The sequence below is a fragment of the Podarcis raffonei genome, chromosome 9, assembly GCF_027172205.1.
Source record: "Podarcis raffonei isolate rPodRaf1 chromosome 9, rPodRaf1.pri, whole genome shotgun sequence".
NCBI lineage: Eukaryota > Metazoa > Chordata > Lepidosauria > Squamata > Lacertidae > Podarcis > Podarcis raffonei.
In genome coordinates, this window is record NC_070610.1 from 76895274 (window position 1) to 76915353 (window position 20080).

Sequence of the window (20080 nt, forward strand, 5' to 3'; positions counted from 1 at the left end):
TCATGAGAAGAGAAGACTCCCTGGAAAAGACTCTGATGTTGGGGAAGATGGAGGGCACAAGGAGAAGGGGACGACAGAGGACGAGATGGTTGGATGGTGTTCTTGAAGCTACCAGCATGAGTTTGATCAAACTGCGGGAGGCAGTGGAGGACAGAAGTGCCTGGCGTGCTCTGGTCCATGGGGTCACGAAGAGTCGGACATGACTAAACGACTAAACAACAACAACAACAAAAAACAACATGGGGATTGACAGCTAATAAAAGTTTGGGGGCTCTTTTGTTCGGGGCTTCCATCTTGTTCCACCTGGTGGCAGGTGGGAGTCCTGTCGCGACAGTCTTCCATAAAGACCAAGCTTACTGGCTGCTGTTTTGCTCTGGTATTCCTGGCTGGTGTCCTTGTTTTTTGTCTAAGGGAGCCCTCAGATTTCTCCGTTAACACCGCCAACTCCTAGTGGCCTGGGTCCCTTCAGCCACCACCCCCGATAAAATATTTGTCCCCCCTTCCCAAGTTGATGGGCATTGTCATTCAAATAGTTTGTATGTGCCATGTCTTGTATGGGTGTTTCTTTCATGCCCCACCTCAATATTTTATTCCAGTTGACACCCCCGCTGCCGAGACACATGCCAACCAGAGCTGGAAGCAGGCGTGACATCTGCGGGACCAGCCCCCCAATTTTATTTTATTATTTTCGGAACACTCAATGGCAAGGGGGGGGGGGAGAAACCTCCTTTGTCTCTTAACACTGTACCCATTTCCGAAGCAAATTCTGCGCCGGGGTGATGGTGTGGGATTGGCGCCTCCTTGTGGCTGGGGACGTGGAGCAGTGCATCCAGTATCCTTGTGGGGAGAGGCGGGTGGGGCGGGTGGACTGCAAGCTTAACATAAGGAGAGCCTGCAGGATCAGGCCAATGGCATCCTGTTCTCACAATGGCCAGACAGATGTTTGTGGGAAGCCTGCAAGCAGGATTCGACCACAAGCCATATTTCTCCTCTCCTGTGGTTTCCATTGCCGCCTCTGACCCCGGAGGCAGATTAGAGCCATTGTGGAAGATAATCAATAATCAATAATAATAAAACAGTCCACATAATTATCCCAGTTTACCTAAAATACCATAAACGCAGGGAGGGCAGGATCAGAGCACCGTTCGAGAATGGAAGAAGCAAATGACATCACGATGTGAGCAGCTGTTGTTTATTTATACGATCCTTTCATTCCCTCAAGATTCTTCCCACTTTACAAATTCACAAGGGGATTAAATAAAACAAAGACGGCATTATGGTTATGCAGGCTGTAATAGCGACGAACTCGTGGGCTGCGACCCCCCCAGGACCACGTCCACACAGAGAGAGAAGGGGGCAGTTCAGGATCCGGGCAAGCAAACTTCCTCTCCGAAAACGGATTCATTCCCCCTCTTAAACAAACAGCCCAAGAGAGAAGCCCAAGAGCCTGCTGTTTTGCAGAGTGCAACTGAAAAAGCATTTGATAAGGAAGGTTGGGAAGAGAGGTTTGGGATTCCTCGTTCGCACGTGCGACTCCTTCTCTCGTCCAAACCAACTGGAATCCAGGAGCATCAAATCCAGAGGAAGGAAGGAAGGAAGGAAGGAAAGAAGGAAGGAAGGAGGGAGGAAATTGCCTTGTGCGTCTGAAAACTCACCCATGGCCAACGCAAGGAGCTTGGCTCTCTTCTCCTTGCAAAAGGCTAACACTGGATGGTGCTTCTGCACCAGAGCTGGGCTGATGCCCCCAGCACAGGGGATGTCCAAAACTGACCCCCTGCACCCCACTCTTTCAGCCAAGAGGGAGCTGCTAGGTGGGGGGCGGGGCGGAGAAGGGGGGGAGCCCGCTACTTCTTTCCAAGCTGAGCTTTGGCAAGGTTGATCTTGGCAACGACAGAAGCGTCTGCGGCCGCCGTGCACTTCGAGAGGATGAGGTTCATCTCTGCCTCGTTCTTCCGTTCGATGGCAGCGTCGGAAGCCTGGCTCAAGTCCCTGCCGTGAAAAATGGGTGGAGAATAAGTAAACAAACAAACGAGGAGAGTGCAGGGCAGAAGTGCCTGCTAAAACGGAATCGCAAGTTTTAAAATTCATTTGCTTATTTATTTATTTCAGCAGGGTTCATAGCCTGTGCTCTTTCCGAGAAAAACGCTCCATCAAGCAGCTGAGAAAATCCACATTAAAAAGGCAGGCACTAAAATCCTAATTTAAACCAGAGGTTCCCAAATTGGGTGATTCTGTACCCCGGGAGGGGATAATAATAATAATAATAATAATAATAATAATAATAATAATAATAATAAATTTTATTTATATCCCGCCCTCCCCAGCCGAAGCCGGGCTCAGGGCGGCTAACAACAATAAAACAGTACAAAAGTACAGCACAAACAACACTCTAAAATCATTCATTATAAAATTAATTAATTCAAGCCACTGGCAACCATTGGGCCAGAGCTCCACGAAGATTGCCGAGGGAGGGAGTCAGGCTGTGCCCTGGCCAAAGGCCTGGTGGAACAGCTGTGTCTTACAGGCCCTGCGGAAAGATGTCAAGTCCCACAGGGCCCTAGTCTCTTGCGACAGAGTGTTCCACCAGATCGGAGCCACAGCCGAAAAAGCCCTGGCTCTAGTTCTCTGTGGCCTGGGACCTTCAAGATATTTTTATTTGAAGACCGCAAGTTTCTCTGTGGGGCATACCAGGAGAGGCAGTCCCATAGGTACGAGGGTCCTAGGCCGTATAGGGCTTTAAAGGTTAAAACCAGCACCTTAAACCTGATCCTATACTCCACCGGGAGCCAGTGCAGCTGGTATAGTACCGGATGAATGTGATCTCGCAGCGAAGACCCCATAAGGAGTCTCCCCGCGGCATTCTGCACCTGCTGGAGTTTCTGGGTCAGTCTCAAGGGCAGCCCCACGTAGAGCGAGTTACAATAATCCAGTCTGGAGGTGACCGTCGCGTGGATCACAGTGACTAGGTCAGGGCAAGAGAGGTAAGGAGCCAACTGCTTAGCTTGGCGGAGATGGAAAAATGCCGCCTTTGTTATAGCTGCAATCTGCGCCTCCATGGAAAGGGAGGTGTCGAAGATTACACCCAAACTCTTAACGGACGGTGCTGGCACTAACTGCGCCCCCGCAAGAGATGGGAGTTGCCCCCCCAATCCCATATCGTCCCGTCCCAGCCACAGGACCTCTGTCTTCGAAGGATTTAGCTTCAACCGGCTCCCACGTAACCATCCAGCCACCATCCAGGGATGGCCTGGGCTGCTTGCTCAGAAACAAGGGTGCGGTGGCAGAGGGGCACTGTGGGTGTAAATGACTATCAGACTTTGAAAAGCTGTTATCGCTGCCTCAAGTTCATCCATTTTGTTGACTTCACTAAACTTTCAGTTGGATCCGGATGAGCGTGCAGTTAAATTGTTACTGTGTAGAATTTTATTATCTTCCTTAGGGAGCCACGCAAACTACTCTTCTGAATAATAATTTTTATAGGGTAGTGGGCACTGGGGGTGAGATCATATATCACTGGTCCTAAAGGATCTACGCTGGCTCCCAGTATGTTTCCAAGTGTTGGTGCTGGCCTTTAAAACCCTAAACGGCCTCGGTCCAGTATACCTGAAGGAGCGTCTCCACCCCCATTGTTCTGCCTGGACACTGAGGTCCAGCGCTGAGGGCCTTCTGGCGGTCCCCTCACTGCGACAAGCCAAGTTCCAGGGAACCAGGCAGAGGGCCTTCTCAGTGGTGGCGCCCGCCCTGTGGAACGCCCTCCCATCAAATGTCAAGGAAATTAACTACCAGACTTTCAGAAAACATCTGAAGGCAGCCCTGTTTAGGGAAGCTTTTAATGTTTAATAGAGTATTGTATTTTAATATTTTGTGGGAAGCTGCCCAGAGTGGCTGGGGAAACCCAACCAGATGGGCGGGGTATAAATAATAATAAATTTTCATCATCATCATCATCTTGGTTGCCCACCTCTCTGCCTCCAGCCCAAAAGGTGCCGGGAACAAGTGAGCCAATCCCACTCCTATGGGGCAGACATTCCCCACCAGACCAGATACATACCCTACCAGAAGGAAGGCTTTCACCCTCTGCTCTGGGGCAACGCGGGGGGCGTACTTCTTCGCTTCGTGGCGGTTGTGGTGCTTCATGCTGATCTCGACAAAAGGCTGCCCAAAAAAAATCCCACACAGTCAACACAACGCAAGTGTCCCAAGGCGAGCACCATAAATGCAGGGAACCCAAGGGCCACGCTCCTTTTCTAGGCAGCCTTTGGAGGGCCGTGTGCCCTCTGTACCCATCCTTAAGGTACAGCTGTAAGAGGCTCGTTCGTAATTATATTTTGGGAGTGGTTCGTGTTCTCGTGTAGGTGCATCATTTTATCCTTTCTTTACGCATTCCAGGTTCACAGAATCTACAGTTGGCAGGGACCCCGTGGTTTTGTTGTAGTGATCAGATGGGATTACTATGAGGAATTATAAAAGTCAGTATTTTTCGCTCCATAAGATGCACCTGACCATAAGAAGCACCTAGTTTTTAGAGGGGGAATGCAAGGGGGGGTTACTTAAAGGGAGCGCTGAGCAGAGCCTGTATGCATCGCAGGCTCTGTTCAGCACTCCCTTTCATGAGCCGCGTGTGTGCGGCTCTTGCAGGCTTTTCCCCGAGGAGGGGAAAAGCCCCCAAGAGCCGCACACACGCTCCGCGCGGCTCTTGGGGGCTTTTGCGGGAGGTGGGGGAAGGGACAGAGTGCGGCTAAGCCAGAAGCTAGAGCAGCGAGAGGGAGCACAGTGATCCCTCTCGCTCTTCTGGCTTCTGGGATAGCTGCGCAGCCTGCATTCCCTCCATAAGACGTGCACACACTTCCCCATTGCTTTTTAGGAGGACAAAAGTGTGTCTTATAGAGCGAAAAATACGGTATGCATCAAGCTGTTGTGTCCGCTATGAAAGCATGGTGTTGACTGGGTTTGATTCATTGTCAATAATTTCTGATCAAATCCCACAAGCCTCTCCATCTCTGATTTCTCTGCACCTGACAGGCACGTATAAGCATTCTAAATACACAGGCCAGTTGTTTCATCAGGTATCCTCAGTACATAAAGATAGTCAGTTACTTTGATGTACCTTTCCTTGGTTTTGTTAATCTTAGAGCCTGGAAATAGTTTCACATGAAGGTGATAAAGATACCTATCTCCTTGCCATCCTTCCTCTCGTGTTTATTGCTTGTTTATGACCTCCGGGGTTGCTGAATGCATTCCTCCTTTTTAGTCCTGTGTTATTTACTCTCAGATTGTGTATGCATGCTCAGAGTAGTCTTTGTAGCTAAAAGAATTTCTTTTGATCTGACTTTGTCCCACGTGGGGTTTTTGAAATGCTCAGAGGAAATCTGATTGTTTCTTACGAACACTGTGTAAAAAGTTCTTTTGTGAATAAAACGAACTTGGCCGATTATTATATGCACCCCTCCCAGAGTCTTGCTGGTCAAGTCTTGTGTGTATAATAATAATAATAATAATAATAATAATAATAATAATAATAGTAATAATAATAATAATAATTGTACCCCGCCCATCTGGCTGGGTTTCCCCAGCCACTCTGGGTGGCTTCCAACAAAGACCAAAAATACACTAAGATTTATTTATTTTTTGCCTGACTGTAGCTTTTGCCTGGCCCAAGCCCAGACTTAGAAGGGCTTGAGGGGCAAAACCCAGTTTCTGGAGGGTGTTCAGGACTGCAGTCTGCCAGCCTGACTGGAATTGATCGCAGAGGATCAATGGGGCTATCCCTCGGGGGAGCAGATTCAATGTCAGCCATTTGTAGATTGATGTTTTAGGCAGATGTTAGCCTCCACTCTCATCATCTCCATTTCTAATCTAACCCATGCATTTGAGACATATCTGGGGACTTGGAGGATGATACAGTCAGGCAAAGAATATTAGATACCGAGAGACAACAGGACTGTGCAAGGTGCCCCGACTATAAGATTGGAGAAATCGGGAGATATACAGCCGCACCGGCAGCATATCTCTTCTTTCTCGTATCTAGAAATGCAAGAAGGGCCTTTACACTCGCCAGAAGCTCAGCTTTTCCCTTGCCGGTCCTGGAAGGAGCCTTCAGAAAAGTCCTGTACGCTCAGAGACTTTGGACCTGTCCATTGGGAGAGACAGGAAGCCCAGAACACTTGTTCTTTAGGTGTCCCTTTTATGAAGAGGCACGTAGTGAGACCATTGATCCCCTACTGGTGAGGCTCGCCAACCTCCCGGAAAAGCAAAAATTTGACCTTTTTCTGTTAGGCAAAGATCAGAAGAAGACCTGGATGGTCGCCAGATTCTGCGCACAGATCTGTAGGCGTAGACCATCTTCCAACTCAAAATAGTCCGTCATGAAAATCCCCAAACTCGGTTCTATGGGTGACTCTGGGTCAACTCCCTGGGATAGTTTATTGTTGTACATTTTTTTAAAATTTATTGTTGTACATTGTTTTAATTGTCTGTTTCCCTTCTGGGATTGTACCCCCAAGTGTGTTTTATAAGCTGGTCTCCGACCGTAATAAATTATCTATCACTAAGATTAATCAGAGTCCAATCCTTTCTTTGCTTTGGGAATGCCACATTTGTCTAGCACAGTGTTTCCCAACCTTGGGCCTCCAGCTGTTTTTGAACTACAACTCCCATCATCCCTGACTAGCAAGACCAGTGGCCAGGGATGATGGGAATTGTAGTCCAAAAACAGCTGGAGGCCCAAGGTTGGGAAACACTGGTCTAGCACAACTCCCGGCGATGCAGAAATCTCAACTAAAGCACCCCCAAGGCTGATGCCCAGGAAATCACTGAGCAAGACCGGGCTCCAAGCCTGGATAGTTTCTTGCCCACCCCTCCAACATCCTTCCTTACCAGATATCCAATGGGGGACTTCTTGGACTTGGAGAACTTCTCCAGCTCTTCCCAGTCTCCTTGCTCAGCCAAGGCGCTGATCTTCAGCCACCAGAACCTAACAGTGCAAGAAGGGGACAGCGTCACAACTGCCATGCTGGCCAGACCAAGAAAAGTGTGTCTGTATTTGGGGGAGGGCGGTCCTCAAGGATCTGAGAAAAGTTGGACCTCCAGTCTGTGGGATGTGATACATAAGTAGCAGTCAAGTACAACATTCCTTGTTTTCCTAGAGTGGACATGCAAGGGGATGTTTGGTCCAGCCAGTCGGAACTTCCTGTTTCCTCCTGGGCTACAGCATCCTTCCTTTTGCATGTGACTAGACGTGGCTATCCAGGAACAAAGGACACCTTTTAACCTGTATTTTAAATTAGTTGGTTTTTTCCCCCCTATTATGTTTTTACTGTAATTTTGCTGGTGTTAGCCACCCTGAGCCCGGCTCTGGCCGGGGAGGGCGGGGTATAAATAACATTTATTATTATTTATTATAATGCACTAAATGCCATCCTTAGATTATTCAGAAGGAAAGGAGCTGGCTTCCTCCCGATGGCCCTAAAAGTCTTTCAGGCAAAATCTTTAGCCCAACTCCTGTATGGCTCTCAAATTAGCCCCTCTGCCAACCTTAAGACCCTTGAAACAGTACAATCAAAATTCTTAAGATCATTATTTGCTACCCCAAAGTGTACACCTAATGCAGTCTTAAGGCAAGAGGCAGGACTGCCCAGAGTGGAATTAAAAGTCTGGGAGCAAGCAATATCCCTCTGCCTGAAAATCCATTACAATCCTAAGGGACTGTTACCTTGCTTCCTGGCCGCAGTTCCCTATCCTCCTTGGCTTATGCAAATAACTAATAAGATCAAACAAATTGGCCTAAACCCTGAAAACCTTCTTTTGGGAACTCTGAATAAGGCAAAAGCAATTATCACTCAGAGACTTTACGATGTCGAATTACAACAAGAAGACGCCCTACTCCCGGAGACGTATAGATGTTTAAAAGCTTGGCCTAATTTTGCAACTGCCCCTTACTTAACTAACATCACTAACGAAGCTTATAGATGGGCTTTCTCTAGAGCCCGCTTTGAGACAATGCCCTCAGCAGTGCTGTACGGCAAATTCATGCGGATACCAATGCATGCGCGCCTCTGCCCCTGTATGTCTAATAAGGTAGAATCTGTCACACACATCCTTCTATTTTGCGAATTTTATAGTGAAGAGCGAGTTCAACTTATTTTGCCGCTTTTATCAAAATTCATACCCCTACAACATTATTTGGAATCCTCCTCCGAAATTCTACGAAAATACCTTCTGGAAGATTCCTCAAGCTCAATATCATATGAGGTGGCCAAATTTTGCACTTTAGTAATCAGGAAGCGTAAATCTCTTCTGTTGAATGGCACACTGCGAAGTTCCCTTGTGTAATCCTTTTTTTTTCTTTTTCTGATGTTGTTGTTGATTTCTTTTTGTTTGATCTTGTGGTGTTTAGTGTCACTGGCTTTTGCCGTAATAAAACTTGGAAAACTTGGATTATAATGCACTATCCTCCGCCCAGGCAAGGAGGAGGCGGGACCAGCATTCAAGGGCCCATCCCAGCCAGGCTAAAACACTCCAGGGGGCCCCCGCAAGGGACGTGGCCTGAAGAGAGTGCCCTGGGGGAAGACCGGTTCCCCAAATCCCTGCCCCCGATTATGGGGCTTGGCTGTACGGTGGAGTAGTGGGGAACCGGGCCAAGTGTATTTGGGGTGCTTTCCCAACTCAACTATCCCGTGTGACTCTTGATCATAATAATAATATTATAATAATTTATTACTTATACCCCGCCCATCTGGCTGAGTTTCCCCAGCCACTCTGGGCGGCTTCCAATTGAGTGTTAAAAAGAATACAGCATTAAATATTAAAAACTTCCCTAAACAGGGCTGCCTTCAGATGTCTTTTAAAGATAAGATAGCTGCTTATTTCCTTCACATCTGATGGGAGGGTGTTCCACAGGGCGGGAGCCACCACCGAGAAGGCCCTCTGCCTGGTTCCCTGTAACTTCACTTCTCACAATGAGGGAACCGCCAGAAGGCCCTCGGTGCTGGATCTCAGTGTCCGGGCTGAACGATGGGGGTGGAGACGCTTCTTCAGGTATACAGGACCGAGGCCGTTTAGGGCTTTAAAGGTCAGCAACAACACTTTGAATTGTGCTCGGAAACGTACTGGGAGCCAATGCAGATCTCTCAGAACCGGTATTATGTGGTCCCGGCGGCCACTCCCAGTCACCAGTCTAGCTGCCGCATTCTGGATTAATTGCAGTTTCCGGGTCACCTTCAAAGGTAGCCCCACATAGAGTGCTTTGCAGTAGTCCAAGCGGGAGATAACTAGAGTATGCACCACTAAGGCGAGACAGTCTGCGGGCAGGGAGGGTCTCAGCCTGCGTACCAGGTGGAGCTGGTAGACAGCTGCCATGGACACAGAATTGACCTGTGCCTCCATGGACAGCTGTGAGTCCAAAATGAGTCCCAGGCTGCGCACCTGGTCCTTCAGGGGCACAGTTACCCCATTCAGGACCAGGGAGTCCCCCACACCTGCCCCCCCTGTCCCCCAAAAACAGTACTTCTGTCTTATCAGGATTCAACCTCCATCTGTTAGCCGCCATCCATACTCCAACCACCTCCAGACACTCACACAGGACCTTCACCGCCTTCACTGGTTCTGATTTAAAGGAGAGGTAGAGCTGGGTGTCATCCGCATATTGATGGACACCCAGTCCAAACCCCTGATGATCTCTCCCTGTGGCTTTATATAGATGTTAAAAAGCATGGGGGAGAGGATGGAACCCTGAGGCACCCCTCAAGTGAGAGCCCAGGGGTCTGAACATTGGGGCAGGGGATCCCCGCTCCCTCCCTGCCACTCCCCACACTGCCCCAACCGTTTGTCGGGGATCTTGAAGTCGCGGTAGAACTGCTCCGCTCGCTTGTGGTTCCCCTCTAGGATGAGGTTGTAGACGGTGTCGTGGAGGGACTCGTCCAGGTAGGGCTTGTCAAAGTCGGCCTGGAGGCGCCGCTGGCTGCGGAGGAGCTTGATCTGGTCTTCGGTGGCCTGGAAAGGGAAGGCGAGGAGAGAGAGGGAGACTTAGAGGACGCTGCAGGCGGACAGACAAAGGGACACCCAGGCCTTTTTCAGTTTGGGGGCTGCATTCCCTTCAGGGGCGACAGGAGAGAGCCAGCAGTCAAACATGCGAAGCAAGTGGAATTACCGTATTTTTTGCTCTATAGGACGCACTTTCCCCCCTCCAAAAATTAAGGGGAAATGTGTGTGCGTCCTACGGAGCGAATGCAGGCTCCTTGGCTTCAGCAATAGCAACACGAAGCCTCCGAAGCGCAGAGGTAGCGCTCCCTCCACGCTCCGGAGGCTTCACGTTGCTTTCGCTGAAGCCTGGAGAGCGAGAGGGGTCGGTGCGCACCGACCCCTCTCGCTCTCCAGGCTTCAGGGAGAGCCGCCGGAAGCCTTCGGAGCGCAGTGCGAGTTCCCGCTGCGCTCCGGAGGCTTTGGGTTCCTTTTGCTGAAGTCGGGAGAGCAAGACTCTCCTGGCTTCAGCAGAGAGGGAGAGCTGCACGGCGCCCCTTTAGCCAAGCGGGAGGAGAAATGGAAGGGGCTCCATTTCTCCTGCCGCTTCGCTGAAGGGGCGCTGAGCAGAGAGGGGGAGATTTTTTTTTCTTGTTCTCCCCCTCTAAAACAAGGTGCGTCCTATGGTCCGGTGTGTCCTATAGAGCGAAAAATATGGCAACTCTATTAGGATCTTGAGTGCCAAGCCTAAGGAGCACAGCAACTCATCTCTGGTGGGTCTTGTCCCCACGAAGCTGAGACTGAAGGTCCCTGGTTCCCCAGGGTGTTTTCCAAACAATATGAGACGATGCCTGCATGCAATCAACCTCTCCTCCGCCCTTTTCATTCATTTTAGAGCAGGGTTTCCCACACTTGGGTCTCCAGCTGTTTTTGGACTACAACTCCCATGATCAGCGGTCAGGGATGCTGGGAACTGTAGTCCAAAAAGAGTTGGAGACTCAAGTGCGGGAAACCCTGGTTTAGAGAAAAGGAGAGTAAGGGGACATTTGTGAATTGTGCATGACATGGAGGGAGCGCAAAGACAAAAGCTTTTCCCCCTCTGCCTTGACACCAGAACTCATGAAGATGAGTGCTGGAAGATTCAGGATGGATAAAAGAAAGTATTTATTCATGCAGTGCAGAGTTAAACGATGGAACTCCCTGCCACAGGAGCCAGGGTGGCCACTGAGTCAGGTAGCTTTAAAAGAAGACTGGACAAATTCAGGGAAAAGAAGAGGAAAAGCCTTTGACTGTGTCGACCACAGCAAACTATGGCAAGTTCTTAAAGAAATGGGAGTGCCTGATCACCTCATCTGCCTCCTGAGAAATCTCTATGTGGGACAAGAAACTACAGTTAGAACTGGATATGGAACAACTGACTGGTTCAAAATTGAGAAAGGAGTACAACAAGGCTGTATCTTGTCTCCCTGCTTATTCAACTTATATGCAAAATTCATCATGCGAAAAGCTGGGCTGGATGAATCCCAAACCGGAATTAAGATTGCCTGAAGAAATATCAACAACCTCAGATATGCAGATGACACAACCTTGATGGCAGAAAGTGAGGAGGAATTAAAGAACCTTTTAATGAGGGTGAAAGAGGAGAGCGCCAAATATGGTCTGAAGCTCAACATCAAAAAAACTAATGGCCACTGGTTCCATCACTTCCTGGCAAATAGAAGGGGAAGAAATGGAGGCAGTGAGAGATTTTACTTTCTTGGGCTCCATGATTACTGCAGATGTCACGAAATTAAAAGACGCCTGCTTCTTGGGAGAAAAGCAATGACAAATCTAGACAGCATCTTAAAAAGCAGAGACATCACCTTGCCAACAAAGGTCCGTATAGTTCAAGCTCTGGTTTTCCTAGTAGTGATGTATGGAAGTGAGAGCTGGACCATAAAGAAGGCTGATTGCCGAAGAATTGATGCTTTTGAATTTTGGTGCTGGAGGAGACTCTTGAGAGTCCCATGGACTGCAAGAAGATCAAACCTCTCCATTCTGAAGGGAATCAGCCCTGAGTGCTCACTGGAAGGACAGATCCTGAAGCTGAGACTCCAAGACTTTGGCCACCTTGTGAGAAGAGAAGACTCCCTGGAAAAGACCCTGATGTTGGGAAAGATGGAGGGCACAAGGAGAAGAGGATGACAGAGGACAAGATGGTGGGACAGTGTTCTCAAAGCTACCAGCATGAGTTTGACCAAACTGTGGGAGGCAGAGGAAGACAGGAGTGCCTGACGTACTCTGGTCCAGGGGGTCACAAAGAGGCGGACACAACTAAACGACTAAACAACAACAACAACAATTGATGGCTACTTGTCAGGATGGTTGTGCTTGAGCTCTTGTGCTCTCATCCTGCTAGCTAGTTTCCCACAGGCAGTCTGGTCAGCCCCTATGAAAACTGGATGCCGGACTGGACATGGGCCACTGGCTTGACCCAGCAGCTTCTTCTGATGGTCATGACACACAAGAGATGCTTTTTCACGCACTCACCTTGGCCGCAAACTCGTTCTTGGCTTTGTAGTACTCATCCACTGCGTTCTGCAAACTGGCCACCCGCCCGTCAATCTGCTGTGGAAGAAAAAAGAACCCCTTGCGCGTTTTAATACAGGCAAAGAAAAATGGCTAGGAGCAATAATGGAACCTGTTGCTTCCTTGATGGGGATTGGACCTGTATGAATAATCTGCCTTTTCCCTGCAGTCTCAGAGCTCTGGAGACTGAAAGATTTATGTAGGACAGTTCTGCGCAGAGAAACGAGTCCTGCGACCCGAGTTAACTGCGTGCAATCTTCCTTTACTGGTACACATTTCCCCATTTCATTCTTTTTCACATGGGCAACCACTGACTTAAATTCAACACCGACTTCCCTCCCCGAATCCCACTCCGCCCGTTACTCACAGCAGACTTATTATGGGCCAGAAAGTTGGAACGCATGGGGCAGCGTTTTTGGCTTCCATAACGAAAGCCGAAAGGTTCTCGGGTTGCACATTTCTGCACAGTTTACTGAGCCCACCAGGCTTGCGCCACACAAACATGGAGCAGACACTGCCCCAACTATACATCCTGCCGCAACCTCCTAAGTCTAGATTTGCCATCCTCCCTGGACACCCTTTTCTCCTCGCCAGTCTCCAGGGAGCTCCTTACCTTATCGCTGGCATAGCTGGCACGCACGTGGAAGTTGCCCAACTCCTGGTGGTCGTCGTCTTGGTTGTAGAGGTCTTTGAGCGTATCTAGCTCTTGGTATTTGCAGAACTGGGGACGAGCAAGCCAAGGGTTAAATTTCTATTTATTTATTAAAGTCCTATACCAGCCTTCATCCGAGGGTCACAGGGCGGTTTACAATACAGTGGTACCTCGGGTTACATACACTTCAGGTTACAGACGCTTCAGGTTACAGGCTCCGCTAACCCAGAAATATTACCTTGGGTTAAGAACTTTGCTTCAGGATGAGAACAGAAATCGTGCTCCGGCGGCATGGCAGCAGCAGGAGGCCCCATTAGCTAAAGTGGTGCTTAAGGTTAAGAACAGTTTCAGGTTAAGTACGGACCTCCAGAACAAATAAAGTACTTAACCCGAGGTACCAGTGTCCTCTGGATGCGAACAGGATCCGTTCTGGAGCTCCGTTCGCATCCTGAAGTGTACGCAACCCGCGACTGCACATCTGCGGGTCATGATTCGCCGCTTCCGTGCATGACGTCATTTTGAGCGTCTGCGCATGCAGCGAAACCCGGAAGTAACATGTTCCGTTACTTCCGGGTCGCTGTGGAGCGTAACCTGAAAACACTCAACCTGAAGCACATTTAACCTGAGATAAAAAGGTAAAGGTACCCCTGCCCGTACGGGCCAGTCTTGACAGACTCTGGGGTTGTGCGCCCATCTCACTCAAGAGGCCGGGGGCCAGCGCTGTCCGCAGACACTTCCGGGTCACGTGGCCAGCGTGACATTGCTGCTCTGGCGAGCCAGAGCCGCACACGGAACACCGTTTACCTTCCCGCTGGTAAGCAGTCCCTATTTATCTACTTGCACCCGGGGGTGCTTTCGAACTGCTAGGTTGGCAGGCGCTGGGACCGAGCAGCGGGAGCGCACCCCGCCGCGGGGATTCGAACCGCCGACCTTTCGATCGGCAAGCCCTAGGCGCTGAGGCTTTTACCCACAGCGCCACCCGCGTCCCTTGAACCTGAGATATGACTGTATAAAAAACACATAAACGCACAAGAGAAACAACAGAAACATGCACAGTTTAAAAGGGAATGGATATGTGAATCCAGGGCCCGCCTCGCAGGGGTGGTGGGAAGCTGCAATGAGAAACAATCTGAGTAACACAGAGCAAGGTAGCAATTGAGGGGAAGAGACCATCCTTTCGGGTGCAAGAGCTCCGAATTCAATTCCTGGGCTCTCCAGCATCTTCAAGCAACCATAGCGGTTTCACTTAAAAAAAACAACAACAATTCATTTGACTTTTAATTAGCACACCTCCTTTCTATACTACTTTACAGAAGGCGGTTTACAGCAACAAAATACAGTGGTACCTCGGGTTACAGACGCTTCAGGTTACGAACACATTAGGTTACAGATGCTTCAGGTTACATACGCTTCAGGTTACAGACTCCATTAACCCAGAAATAGTACCTCGGGTTAAGAACTTTGCTTCAGGATGAGAACAGAAATTGTGTAGTGGTGGCAGCAGGAGGCCCCATGAGCTAAAGTGGTACCTCAGGTTAAGAACAGTTTCAGTTAAGAACGGACCTCCAGAACGAATTAAGTTCTTAACCTGAGGTACCACCGTATATAACAAAGAACTCACACCTTATACAATACAACAGGTCATAATAAAACACAACTTTAAAATGGAACGACTTGTATCAAATATAGTAATATTCAATAATCCATTAGAATAGAATAGTACACAATAAAATTAACTCTCAAAACATCAGCAAAATATAATTAAACAGAAATTCACTCTTAACCATTACAATGAATAATTACTAAACTATGATCAATGAAAATAACTGCAAGCTGCAATGCATAAAATACTGTATTGCCCTTAATATAAGCCACAATTTTTTTCCAAATTCCGACCGTGAAAAGTTAAAGTGTGGCTGAAATTCGCGACCTTACAAAAATTGGCTTTTACGATATCGCTGCTGAAACAGACATATGGTAAAACGGAATGTTTGTGAGTGCCTGCAGAATTTTGAGGGAGCGGCTTATATTTGGGTATTGTCTTTTTTTCTCCCCCCCCCCTCGAATTTTAAAGGTGTGGCATATATTCGGGTGTGGCTTATATTCAGGCCACTGCGGTACCACAACACATACAAAACCATGTAAAGGGATCAAATTGAGAAACCAAGACACACAATTTATAAAATTATTATTTTTTTAAACCCCTGAACTCTTCTACCTTCCCAGCTGTTTCAACACTGTATCTCTTATCATTGTCACGACTTACTGTTACAGTTTTCACTCATCGATTATCATCGTCACCAACAATTTACACCCCAATTTTCATTATGAAAATGAAAAGTGGGTCGAAATTTGTAAACTGCCTTGCCGCTGAAGCCTCAAGTTGTCCAGCAAGGACGAGAAAAAACACTACAATATTAAAACGACAAACTCTCTGAAAATCAAAGTAGCTCTGGCTGTTTTTCCCCTGCTATCATCATCCTCAACATTAAGACAACCCATAATATTTTATTATGTTTTTAGGTATGCTGTAAGCTGCCTAGGGTGGCTTGGGAACCACAGCCAGATGGGTGGAGTATAAATAATAAATTATTATTATTATTAACCTCTTCCTAGTTCTGCAACCCAACAGGGGTGGCCAGCGTATCCGGCCCCTCACAGGCTTCTTCCGGCCCTCACGTTTAAATGCAGAGCCTGGGGGTTGAATCCTGCACTGTCAATTCCTGCAAATTCTGTGCTCTGCCCCTGACCTGCGGCACCGATTCTTCACGGCTTCCAGACTTCTCCCTTTCCTTAGTCTTGCAGCAGGGCCTGAGACGTGTTTCGCAGCCAAATTCAGTCCTCCAGGCACACCTGCAAATGCATCCGCATGCCACCGCCCCCTGCAACAGGTGTGCCGCCAAACCTCACCTGGCGATAGAGGCTCAAAGCCACCGGCTGGTTCTGCAGAGTCATGAAGAAGGCGCCGCGGTTCAGCTCGTTCTTCAGGTGCAAGACGACCGTGTAAACTGGGAATGAAGAAGAGAGAGGCTGGTTAGATGGAGAGCAATGAGCCCTGAAGCAAAGAACGCCTTGAGCGATATTATACCCAATTCACAGAACCTAACCAAGGGACTCTCTGCGCGCGCCAAAAGCTTCTAGGAGCCACAGGTACAGGATGAGGACCAGAGATGGACAAACCTTTGAAGGTCACCTGGAAACTACAACTAATCCAGAATGCGGCAGCTAGACTGGTGACTGGGAGTGACCATATAACACTGGTCCTGAAAGACCTACATTGGCTCCCAGTACATTTCCAAGGACAATTTAAAGTGTTGGTGCTGACCTTTAAAGCCCTTTAAAGCCCAGTATTGTTGTTGTTGTTAATTAGCCTGGAAGGAGCACAAAGTGTCGCCTGCCACAGGTACAGTGGTACCTCGGGTTACAGACGCTTCAGGTTACAGACGCTTCAGGTTACAGACTCTGCTAACCCAGAAATAGTACCTCGGGTTAAGAACTTTGCTTCAGGGTGAGAACAGAAATCGTGCAGTGGTGGCGCAGCGGCAGCGGGAGGCCCCATTAGCTAAAGTGGTGCTTCAGGTTAAGAACAGTTTTAGGTTAATGACTGACCTCCTGAGCAAATTAAGTTCTTAACCCGAGGTACCAGTGTAATGCCCTTCGCAGGGAGGCAGGGAAGACAGGGAATGTGTGTCTCCGCTTTACCCAAGTCGGTGTCTCCGCTCTCGATGGCCTTGCTAAGCGCCAACTGGCTCCTCTTCATCTTCAGCAGCAGAGGAACCTGCTTCCCAGACCGGGGCTCGTACTCCAGCAGCTGCAAGCAAACACAATGGCATCACGGGGTCACTGGGTGCTGCACTGTATTGCATTATTATTATTTCATAGACTCGTAAAATCACAGAATCATAGGAAGGGACCCCTAGAGTCAATCTAGTCCAGCCCCGGGAAATGCAGGAATCTCAGCTAAAGGCAACTAACATTTGGGGGACGAGAATGGCTACTAGGAGTTCCAAAAGGCAGGAATGGCGTGGAGGCAACCAGCCCCACCTGCCAGTGTGCCATGGAGGTTAAAGGTAAAGGGACCCCTGACCATTAGGTCCAGTCGTGGCCGACTCTGGGGTTGCGGCGCTCATCTCACTTTATTGGCCGAGGGAGCCGGCGTACAGCTTCCGGGTCATGTGGCCAGCATGACTAAGCCGCTTCTGGTGAACCAGAGCAGCGCACGGAAACGCCGTCTACCTTCCCGCCGGAGCGGTACCTATTTATCTACTTGCACTTTGATGTGCTTTCGAACTGCTAGGTTGGCAGGAGCAGGGACTGAGCAACGGGAACTCACCCTGTCGCGGGGATTCGAACCACCAACCTTCTGATCGGCAAGCCCTAGGCTCTGTGGTTTAACCCACAGCGCCACATAATTGTATTCAATTTTGGGGTATCAGAGTTTTTAGGGGCTAACCAGGCTGGGATAGCAGGCTTGTGGGTTTTTGAATATCTGATGTTTCAATTTCGTTGTTCTGTATGGGACAATGACAATAAAGATTATCGTACTGTAAAATAAAAAAAATTCCTTCCAGTAGCACCTTAAGAGACCAACTAACTTTGTTATTGGTATGAGCTTTCGTGTGCATGCACACTTCTTCAGATACCACTGTGATGTCTGGAACATCATAGTGGTGTGGCTGTTGGGAGAAATCCAAGATGCGGAGATTCCAATATTGCGGGGGGTGGGACTAGATTACCCTCGGGGGGTCCCTTCCAAATGTATGGTTTTGTGAATGCTAAGAGACGAGCCAGTACCTAGCGCAAATCTTACAAATCCAACACTGGCCTCTCACTCGGTTCCAATCCCACAATGCACCACGGTTTACCAAGGTGTAGCTGAGCCTCAGTGTTGCAAGGATTTTAATAGCACCAGTGACCAATTCAAAGTAGTCCAAGAATTGAGAGACACAGCAATTGGAGAAAAAGAAGGTGAGGTTTATTGCTGAGCAATAATTGACCCAGTGGAATCTTTTCCAAAGACTGGGCCCTGGGCGTTGATGCCCAGAGGCTGTTATACTTGAGTAAATACATCGCAGATCATGACATAATCGAATATAATTGCGAACGAAAGCAAAATAAGCTAATGAGCACATTCAAGCCTTGCTCCTGACCGTACTAAGAGTTCTTCTCCCAACTTCTGCTTTTCTCAGTTGGTACATCTCCCGACCTTTCCCCTAGATTTATTGCAAGAAGAATAGAAACTTAAGGCAAAAGGAACTTTAACTGTGATTCCCAAGCGACCATCTGTTCATTTAAGGACATTTGCGGTTAGCACCTTCCTGTTTCGCTGTACAGACTTAGTCTGGACAAGGGGTGGAGATGTGCCAGCATACCAGATTTAGCACTTCCCCCTTGTAGAGAGAACAAGAAGGTACTAGGACAAAGTTCATTTAAGACTTTGCAGATTTTGAGCATTTTGCTGTTAGGCTATGCAGGGGCTTTCATGATTCAAACATGGATTATAAAATGATTGTAAAAATCTCTGGTTATATGTGAATATATTGATAACTGATAACTGATAATAATAATAATAATAATAATTTATTATTTATACCCCGCCCATCTGGCTAGGCCTCCCCAGCCACTCTGGGCGGCTTCCATAGAAACAAAAAATACACTAAAATATCACTGATAACTGATTATATGAATAACTGATTATATGAAAAGCATAAGGGTAAAATTCCTCCAGGTCCCGCTTCATCAGGACTCACCCAACCTCACCCAGTTCACCTCCTTTCGTACCTTAATGGCCAGCTCTGCCCGGCCGCATTCGTATGCCCGGGCAGCGATCTCCGAATACGAGATGCCCGGGGTATCGCCCAGTTTCTGGTTGATGGCCTGAGCTACTTCCTCATCAGATTTGTCTTTCTGCTGTACCTGGGAATTTGGAAAACACACAGTGTATTATTATTATCATCATTATTATTATTGTGAAGGATGGGCTACAATGACGCTAGAAACAGTTTTAAAGCAACATGCAGTCTCAGAAAGAAGGGGGAAATATACATCCCAAGTCTGGAAAAAGAGCTGTGTCTTCAGTATTCTCCAAATGTTGCAGAGTGAAAGTTGTTGGGAAAACGGCCTGGGGGTGAGCATGCAATCCTCCACAACACTGAGCATCCTCCAGTGCGCTCAGCAACATAAACCAGCTGGTATTATGCACACTAATCTTCTAGGAAAACACAGCAAGAAGAGCAAGATATTGTAGATAATAATAATAATAATTTATTATTTACACCCCGCCCATCTGGCTGGGTTTCCCCAGCCACTCTGGGCGGCTTCCAACAGAATATTAAAATACAATAATCTATTAAACATTGAAAGCTTCCCTAAACAGGGTTGCCTTCAGATGTCTTCCAAAAGTCTGGTAGTTGTTTTTCTCTTTGACATCTGGTGGGAGGGTGTTCCACAGGGTGTTCCGGTTTTCGAACGTTTTTCAGAAGCCGAACGTCCGAACTGGCTGTCGGCTATTGTTTCCGGGGCGCCAGCACCAATCAGAAGCTGCACCTTGGTTTTCAAACATTTCGGAAGTCAAACAGACTTCTGGAACGGATTAAGTTTGGCGCTTTTGTTTTTGCTATTTATTTTGCGTTTTTGTTTTTGAGTCATTTTCGGTTAATTTGTTTTTGTGACTGTGTGGAACCCAGTTCAGCTACTGATTGATTGATTGATTGATTGATTGATTGTGCGACTGGGGAAATGGATAAAAGCCCCCCATCCAAATGACGACTATCATCAGTGTAGGTGAGGAAAAGAAATAATTTTAATTTTTATCATCTACAATACTGTCTTATTTATTTTATAGTACGGTACACTGATTACTGCTTTCATTTTATGGATCAACGGCCTGATAGATAGGAAAAT

At 48.0% G+C, this 20080-nt stretch overlaps 1 protein-coding gene across 1 annotated transcript in view; it reads right to left on the reverse strand.

Moving 5' to 3' along the window:
• Positions 1 to 1176: 1176 nt before the first annotated feature.
• VPS16 (VPS16 core subunit of CORVET and HOPS complexes) overlaps positions 1177 to 20080 on the reverse strand; it is a 43112-nt gene continuing 24208 nt past the window's right edge. The window contains exons 16-24 of the mRNA XM_053402120.1: positions 18959 to 19093; positions 16880 to 16988; positions 16088 to 16185; positions 13139 to 13246; positions 12487 to 12564; positions 9821 to 9990; positions 6877 to 6973; positions 4052 to 4155; positions 1177 to 1989 (exon numbers count right to left, since the gene is read on the reverse strand). Coding sequence (XP_053258095.1) covers positions 1845 to 1989; positions 4052 to 4155; positions 6877 to 6973; positions 9821 to 9990; positions 12487 to 12564; positions 13139 to 13246; positions 16088 to 16185; positions 16880 to 16988; positions 18959 to 19093 — 1044 coding nt within the window. The 3' untranslated portion in view covers positions 1177 to 1844. The remainder of the gene's footprint in view (positions 1990 to 4051; positions 4156 to 6876; positions 6974 to 9820; positions 9991 to 12486; positions 12565 to 13138; positions 13247 to 16087; positions 16186 to 16879; positions 16989 to 18958; positions 19094 to 20080) is intronic.